The sequence below is a fragment of the Arvicola amphibius genome, chromosome 15, assembly GCF_903992535.2.
Source record: "Arvicola amphibius chromosome 15, mArvAmp1.2, whole genome shotgun sequence".
Lineage (NCBI taxonomy): Eukaryota > Metazoa > Chordata > Mammalia > Rodentia > Cricetidae > Arvicola > Arvicola amphibius.
The window spans coordinates 12917485-12926263 of record NC_052061.1 but is presented as its reverse complement, the minus strand read 5'-3'; the positions used below and the strand labels follow the sequence as shown (position 1 = coordinate 12926263).

Sequence of the window (8779 nt, the reverse complement as noted above, 5' to 3'; positions counted from 1 at the left end):
AGAAAGAAAGAAAGAAAGAGAACACAGCTTTCTCTAGCAAATCTCAAGTGATGTCTGCTGCCAAAGAAACCCTGTGGACCCATGTTAGAGCAAATTCCACATTGCTAAGAGGATAACAATGGATACTCCCATGACATCATTACATCTTATCCTAACTCTCTAAATCAGAAAGTACCCCCTAGACACATACACACATACACCAAAACAAAAACCTAGATCTCAAAAGACATAGCACACAGGCTACCTGGTAGACCTGGGAGTCAATCTCAGGTGCCACGACTCTAACAGAGGAGACTCTGAATCCAGGGATCTGGTTTGGATTTTGTTTTCTTCTAAACTATGATGTCAGAAAAATTAACATCGATTGGTTTCAACTCCATTTGTTTGATGTAATAGAAATAGAGGAGAAAATATGTGTGTGTGTGTGTGTGTGTGTGTGTGTGTGTGTGTGTGTGTGTGTGTATACAATTGTTTGGGATCATCAAAAGCAGTCACAATAATTGAGCAGTGTTCTACTCAGGCAGGACACTCTTGCCACTCATCTTGGCCTTGAGTTCACAACTGGGTCCGAAGCGTCCTTACAGTCCAAAGAGCCTGAAAATGAAACCACTCCTCTCACATCCAAAAATAATGCACGTGTTGATGGAGTTAGCAGAGGATGCCCCATCAAAAGCATCTGCTTTGCATCACGACCCCCCTGAAGTCCCTGCTTTGGGAGCTGTGTATGAACTTAGCTATGCTTGATCCTTGCATACACACACACACACACACACACACACTTCTCCCTTGCTTTTGCTGATTTTCCTCCAGCTACTTGTCCTGCAAACACTTGGTTTACAATCTTAGCTGGCCCAAGAGCCATTTTCTCTCCAGCTCAACATTTCTTTATCTTTGACTGCACTGTTCCCCCATTAAAAGCTCGCGTGCCTTACCTTCATCCATTAGCCCTCAGAGGCTTCAGCCCTCGCCCACCTGGCCTGGGGAAGAGCAGGCAATGTACAACATGCGAGGGCCCCCACCCCAGGATCCCCCGGACTTGATGCAAAACTACTCACCCCACCTCCCAGCTACACTGACAGGAACTAATACCAGGCTGCTTACTGATAATGATACCAAGGCCGGGTGTGGTCAATGGTCTGTCTCAAGTCATAGCTGGGAAGTAGGAGGATCAAGTTTAAACAGGATAGACCCAGCTCTCGAGTTCAGAGGAACCTCACTTCAACCTCAGTCGAATTCCTCTGATTTCTCCCTACTAGAAAACAATCTAATGTTCCCTGTTTATAGCACACACCACAGAAGGAAAAACAGCCAAGTACTCACTAGGTTTCCTGGGCGGGGTGGGGTGGGAGAGCCAAAAGCTGTGTTCCACTGTTAGCCATCCCTGCTCTGCCTGGACAGAGTAAGTTCCAGGGAAGGTTCTCCTGAGCGCACTGCCTGCCTAAGCTTTCATCCACAAACTGGATGGGAGTCTGAGGTGTAAGTTACGGGGCTTCCCTGTAACGCACAGGCCCCAGACTCAAACCCTAGCACTGACAACCAAGTCTGCATTTACTGAATCAGTCCAGCGAGACACCCTGGCATTGACTGCGATGTGACAACTGGGAGCTGTAATGCCAGGCATGACCAAGTCGGAAAAGGGGCTTCTCACCTGGGCCTCGCCAAGGATAGGGGTGAGTTTGGGAGTTGTGATTTCATGGAGCTGGCTTTGTACAACGCGGCCCTCGGCTAAGACTGAACTGTCTGAAAGCAGAGTATCTGCCGGGGAACTCCTAACGTGGCCGCCTAGAGAGAGCTCTTACCACAGGGGCAGTGAGCGTGCGCTTCAGGAAGATGTGGCAGGTGAAAGTCAACACAATAGCTATGGTGGACACAATGGGAGCCAGGGCTGAGTTTCCACTTTGGACATAGCCAGCCTTTTTCAGTAAATTCTTCTCTCTCTTTCTTATATCTGCAAAAGAGAAGGCAATCGGGGGTGTTTTTTATTTTGCATGCCAAATCCTACATTAAGAAATGCATCCCTCCCAGGCTAGGGAAAAGGCTCAGCAGGCAAAAATGTTTGCCACAGGAGTGTTATGACCAGAATTTGGGTCCGGGGATCCAACCTAAAATCTGTACAAGAAGGGTTACTGCCTGACATCCTGGCACTCAGAAGACAGAGCAGTGAGTTTCCGGAGCAAGCTGGCTAGCTAGACTAGCCAGAATAGCAGATTCCAGGTTCAGTGCGAGACCCTGCCTCTATGGATATGGTGAAGAGAGATCAAAGAAGACATCGCCAAATGTCAGCTTCAGGCTTCCACATACATGCACTCATACATACAGAAGCATGCATACATACTGCAAACTACACACACACACACACACACACACACACACAGCAAAAAGAAAGAAAGATATGCAGGCTTGGATGAAAAAGGCCCCTATAAGTGTGTATGGTTGAATGCTTGGTCCCAGTTAGTGGAACTGTTTGAGAAGGATTAGGAGGCGTGGCCTTGCTGGAGTAGATGAGGCTTTATTGAAGAAGGTGTGTCACTGCGGGTCGACTTTGAGGTTTCAAAAGTCCATGCCAGGCCTAGTCTTGTCCATCCCCTCCCTGCTGCCCACAGATCAGGATGTAAACTCTCAGCTACTGCCCAGCCCCATATTTGCCTCCCTGCCATGATTCTCCCCGCCATAACGATCGTGGACTAACCCTTTGAAACTGTAAACAAGTTCCTAGTTAAATTATCTCTCCTAAGAGCTGCCTTCGAAGCAATAGAATAGTTAATAATACAATGAAAAGACATGAATTATTTCTGTCTGATTCTCCTCCAAATGAGAGTGAGATGTAAAATGTCAAAACCCCAGGCCACAAACCCAGCAGCAGCAGGCTCTCAGCGCTCCTGCAAGTTGATGGCTTTCAAGGTCCCTCCCGGCTCTGATGCTCCATAGACTGAGCCATAAACCAGATTCTACAGGGGTCAGACCAGGACTGCACATGACAAGAGTGAGCATAGCTGAGCCCAGAGCAAGAGTATAGAGCATGAAGAATGGGAAGGCCTGTCTGGACCCAGGGAACCTCACGTGGCTGGACTTTCAACTGCCCAGACTCTATGCTTGAATTTTTAAACGCTAACTCCTTAAGTTTAGGGAAGCAGGGAAGGAGTTAAAAAAGGATGTTTGTAAATATTGCAGCGCCTTTGGCACCTCTAGCAGCCTAGAGACATCCAAAGTGGGATCCCTGCCAGATGTCCTAGGACTCTGCAGGGAAACTGCTTGAGGCAAAGGCCATAAGCCCTGCAGCTCTCCAGTGCCCTCTCGGGAGCCCTTCCAGTGGGCTCTCCAGCCTGGATTGGGGTAGGACTGAGTGACAGGAGGAAGGGGGAAGAAGGGCATAGAATCTCCCCTAAGCAAAACAATGCTGGGAGGGGAAGAATTACTTATAGATTTGGCTAAAATAAGCTTAATATCGCCTGGAAAAAAAAATTCTCCAGACGCATGCTCATAGCTGCTCAAGAAGCACTGTGTCAGTGGGCCATTTAAGGACAAAAGAGTCACTGGGATCAAGAAGAGATAGTGGTGTGTGTGTGTGTGTGTGTGTGTGTGTGTGTGTGTGTGTATTTGTATGTGGTAGTGTGTGTATGTGTGGGGTTTGTGTATGTGTGGGGTGTGTGTATGTGGTAGTGTGTGTATGTGTGGGGTTTGTGTATATGTGGGGTGTGTGTATGTGGTAGTGTGTGTATGTGTGGGGTGTGTATATGTGGTAGTGTGTGTATATGTGGGGTGTGTGTATGTGGTAGTGTGTGTGTGTGGTATGTGTGTGGTGGTATGTGTATATGAGTGTGGTGTGTGAGGGGTATAGTGTGTGGATATTTGTGTGTGGTGTGTTATTTGTATGTGGTGTGTGTGTGATGTGTGGTGTGTGTGTGGTGTGTGTGTGTGTGTGTGTGTGTGTGTGTGTGTGTGTGTTTAAACATCAAGGAAATAGCCTGACACAGCTCCTTTACTGCTCCAATATGTTTGTGGATTATTTTTGTAAGGGTAACTGGCCAGCACTACACTTCCTGTGCCCTAGAAAACGTGAAACCATATGCTGCTCACCCTTGGGTTCATTAGAACAGATGTCTGGGTCTATTAAAAAATTGCTACAATCCTTGAAAATAATCCTCTGACCTACAAGAGTACCTTCAGCGCCCTGCCCCTGCCCCCGCAGAGCCTTAGGAACCCCTTAAAAGAGCACATTCTACCCATGTAAGTGCTTTGCGAAGCAGCTGCTCGTCTTACCGTGAATCGTGTTTATAAATGATTTCTCCCAGGCGTACATTTTAATCAGCTTGATGCAGGTCAGAAGCTCATTCATCGTCTGAACTCGCTTGTCCGTCACTGAAATTGCGGATCTTCGGAAAGCTGAATTGAGCTTGGCCATAAACATCTGAAATCGAGGTACAAGCAACTGTGTTCAGGGAGAACTGCTGAATTGCAGTTGGCCTAAAAATGCAAGGATCAGAGAATAGCGCCAAGCCGAGCTCTAAAGGGCCTTGGCTGGGAGGCTCAGGCTGGTCCTGCCTCTGCACTGTGGCAGCTGCCTTGGCCTGGAGGAAACCACTGGGCATCTGCCACGTGATAGAATGAAGGGCAGGAGAATGGGAGCTTTGGCAAACCGCACGAGCATCCCTCCTCCCCCAGGGCACTCAAATTCAAGTTCTTAGAGAATGACACAGGGCCAGCCCAAGACCAACACCTGTGCTCATAGATGTGTGGACTTTGGGTGTGCGCTACAGAAATGAAGCCCTCCACTCAACTCAGCAAAAGCGTGCGGGCCGATTACAAATGCCAAGCATTTTACACTGCGCAGCCCTGACTTACCTGGATAGGGATGAATATGATATACACGCATATCCCGACAAGAGCTGTGGACCCCAGAATGAAAAAGGCATACACCGCACAAACGACCATTAAGATGGGGATGGTGGCTGGCAAGGGACAAAACAAGGCAGCCTCAAACAAGGAATAACTATCACTTGATAGTATATTGAGCACCTAGAAAGAAAGCACATAGGTTCAGGTTTGGGACCCTTCTGGATGCTTTCTGATTGGCAGGAGGTGGGGCACACCAAGGGACCAATGAGATGAGTTGTGTGATCTCACTCTGCCATGACTTTGCATGGCCAGATTCTTAGAACTGAAGATTCCAAAGAAGAGAACTAGAAAGAGATACGATAGGGTTGGGCAGCACGCTGGGGCCCTGTTTCTGTCTTGATTAACACAGTTCTGCTTTACTCGAGGTGCCAACATGCCCAAATGAAAGACTACTGTCCTGTGGGTATGGTGGCCCATTCATGTGATTCCGGCACTTGGGAGGGATCTTGAGTCAGGGCCAGCTTGGGCTCCACAGTGAGACCGTGTCTCCAAACCGTCAAGGAAGAAAAGGGAGAGAGATGAAGGGAGGGGAGGGGAGGAAAAGGGAAGGAGGAACAGACCTTTCTGCCTCCTTTGTACAGAGTGTGGCCATGTGGCTGTGGGGTTGAAAAGTGACGGGTGAGCCAAAGTATAGAACGGGACCTGGGGAAGAGATTTCAAAGAGAGCCTCTGTGGGACAATGGTCTTTTATCCTGTCACTTGTATTATTTTTAATAAAACGCTGATTGACCAATAGCCAGGCAGGAAGTAGAGGTGGGGCAATGAGAATTCTGGGAAGAGAGAAGTTTCAGTCAGCAGTTCTAACCCAGCCACAGAACAAGCAAGATGTGATTGCCTCCCTCCAAAAAAAGTACCAAGCCACATGACTAACATAGACAAGAATAATGGGACAATTTAAGATGTAATAATTAATTAATAAGAAGCCTGAGATACTAAGCCAAACAGTTTAGAACTAATGTAGACCTCTGTGTGATTCTTTGGGACTTAGCAGCTGCAGGACCAGGTGGGACAGAAACCCTCCGTCATCCAAAAACTAAGCTCAGCCCCAGGAAGACACGTTGTTTGTGTTTTTCTCTCCCTCCTGCTGACCTTATGAAAAGGTCAGTGAGGCCGGATCTCTTGCAACCATCCTGAGCCTTTAGGAGAGACAAGCAACAGGAAAATAATGAATGAAGGGGAGGCTCACAAAGCCACCCTCCCCCAGCCCTGAACTGCCTTCTTCTAAACTCCTTTTAGATAACGTGAGATAAATTCCTTTTATTTTATTTTATTTTATTTTATTTTATGAAAACAGGGTCTTGTGTATCCCAGGCCGACCTCAGATTTGCAGTGCAGCTCAGCATGACCTTGAATTTCTGATCCTCCTGCCTCCACCTTCTAAGTGCTGGGGGTCACTGGCACGAACCACCACACCTGGTCTGCGTGGTACTGGGGATGGAACCCAGAGCTCTCTCTGTACAACACTCTGCTGAGCCCTGTCCCCAGCCCGGGTTTCATCCCATGCAGAATCTACTCATAATTGACATAAGATGATTTGAATACTCTGAAGTAGAAACTAGGGAAGAGAAGCAAGTCCTTTCTCCAAATACCACGTGGGGTTTCCTTGACTAAGGAGTTTTTCTTGAATAAGTAGCAAGGATTTCATTACTAAAGATTAAGGGCTTGAGGAAATGTCAACTCTGAAGGAGAATGCACATAGTTCTATAGTATATCTTTGGCACCAGGGATCTTACATAATTGGAATATTTTTTTTTCCCAGAAAGGAACAAGTTCTCACTACATAGCCTCTTCCTCCATCTCCTGAGAACTGAGATTACAGGCATGCGCTCTCCTTAGCTTGTCCGTCAGTTTCCCCAAATTCCCATAGTGTGCTCTATACAGTTTTATTGTCCACACTGTGATCAAAGGGGTTGAATGGTCTCACCCTCGACCTCTGTGCCAGCTTTCCAAGTTCTGAAGCCCAGATGTGAGCCCCCCACCCCGCCCCGTCTGACATCCTCTTGTGCTTCGAGTCTCCACCGCCTCACTTGGGCAGGTGACGGGCAGGATACGAACAGGCGAAAAGGAGGCAGGTACTATATTCAGGCAGCACAGCCCACACACTCACAGGAACAGGAACAGTTGTTTCAGGTGTACGCCCCTTCCAGCCCCGCTTACCTCACCTGCAGAGATGTGTGTCAATGTCTTGAAGGACAGCAGGTTCTCGAAAACCAGCGTGGAGAGGGCCACCTTCAACCGGATCGCCGTGCGGTAATTTATGGCCCAGGCAAGGGCCCAGAAGAGGACTTTGGTAAACTCGGTGGCGAAAAGGGCCAGACACAAGCAGATGCCGATCCAGACATGTCCGGAGGAAATGCTGGTGATATGCTGAAGGATTTGGTGAATGAGAACTGTCTGTAAATAGAGCGGTGGAGAGAAGGAAGCGCCGCTGGATGGAGCCCCACACAGGAGCCTCGAACGACAGCAAGCTGACTTTACAGGCAGACTTTTTCATTACTTAAAGCAGTGCTGGCTGCACTTGACAAGGAGCTGGCTTTATGAAAACTCGCCCCCAAGGCACTGAAGCCACCCGCTCTCAGAGAGGGTGACTAAGGACATGCCTTCCCCAGCTGGGGACCTGGGAGACAGTTAGGAAGAGCCAGCCCCACTCACCGGCCCTAAAGCTGCCATGATGATACACAAGATGTTGGCCACGACATCCATCAGGACCCGGGTCCTCTGGAATTTCCAGACAACACGGCCCAGAGAGGCCTGCTCTGGCCCCACCCTCTCTATTTCTTCATCCCAAAGGATCTGAAATCTGCAATGAGAGAAAGGGAAGGGGAAAAGGACAGGCAGGCCATGTCGCCTAACACCTGGGACTGCTTTGATTGGCAAACTCTTGCGAAGGTGCATGGCACAGCCCTCATCCAGGTACCTGGTGCCTTTGGGCATGCAGCCTTCCTTCGTTTTCTTTCTCCTTCCTCAGGGCAGGTAAAGAATGGACAGAGGAAGGGAGCGATGCCCAGACAGAGCTGCTGATAATATCTGCACTAGGCACCACCCAAGTCTTTCCCTACTCAGTCTCTGGCTGCCATGTAATGACGAAGATGGGAGCCATAGAGAGTTAAAAGTCCTCCTTGGGGAAAAATTGACCTTTTAGCAAGGTACGGTGTTACATACCTATAATCCAAATACTCTGGAACCTGAGGCAGGAGAATTTGAAGTTTTAAATCAGACTAGGCTATGTAGCAGGACCTTGTCTCAAGGAAACAAAAAGGACTGTCCGTTTCAAAGGCTTGAAAGGAGGCCCACACAACAGGTCTATGGCACTTTAGCAAAGGATGCTAGGAGGCCCAGCTGAGCAGACTCTTATGGGACTTGACGGGCCTCAGGAGGCACTTAGGAGGCACCATGCTCTAAATGCAAGGAAAGCATCTGCAGGTCTTTAGGTCAATGTGGTGAAATAATGGGCACATCCGACAGATTACTTGGTGGCTGGCAGTGTGATTGACTGTGGGTACTCACAGCAAAAGAAAAGATCACACAGGACATGGGGTCATCAGGCCAGAGGCACAGTGTTGGCAAGTTAAGGGGGGAGGGTTCGAGGACCAGTTGCCAGGAGATAACAACAGGACTTGCTGGTGGATTAGATGTGGGAGGAAAGGAGAACGGGGACCATGGGTAGAACCCAGTTTCCCAGTCTTAGTGACTACGAGAATGGAGAGGGGGAGAGGAGAGAGTATCATGAGGTTGGGGCTGAGGGTCAAGGCTGCAACTTTAAATTTGCCTAGTGTGTGTGAAGATACGTTCAACCCACAGGCAAAGAAAATGCTACATCCATACAAACCCAAATGAAATACCCAGTATTTTAGACACTGAAATTCGTGAGGCCTCCAAGTGC

At 48.4% G+C, this 8779-nt stretch overlaps 1 protein-coding gene across 6 annotated transcripts in view; it reads right to left on the bottom strand.

Annotated features, from left to right (window-relative positions):
- Abcc12 (ATP binding cassette subfamily C member 12) overlaps nucleotides 1–8779 on the bottom strand; it is a 72200-nt gene that overhangs the window by 42928 nt on the left and 20493 nt on the right. For 4 of the 6 annotated variants that reach the window (XR_005283284.1, XM_038312382.2, XM_038312380.2 and 1 more), the window contains exons 4-8: nucleotides 7549–7696; nucleotides 7054–7290; nucleotides 4843–5016; nucleotides 4261–4408; nucleotides 1800–1948 (exon numbers count right to left, since the gene is read on the bottom strand). Coding sequence is in view for 5 of the 6 variants with exons in the window: in XM_038312382.2 (XP_038168310.1) it covers nucleotides 1800–1948; nucleotides 4261–4408; nucleotides 4843–5016; nucleotides 7054–7290; nucleotides 7549–7696 (856 nt within the window). In the remaining variant the exon portion in view is untranslated. Of the gene's footprint in view, nucleotides 1–1799; nucleotides 1949–4260; nucleotides 4409–4842; nucleotides 5017–7053; nucleotides 7291–7548; nucleotides 7697–8779 lie in introns of those variants that run through there. The other 2 variants (XM_038312383.2, XM_038312384.2) reach the window with 2 other exon arrangements.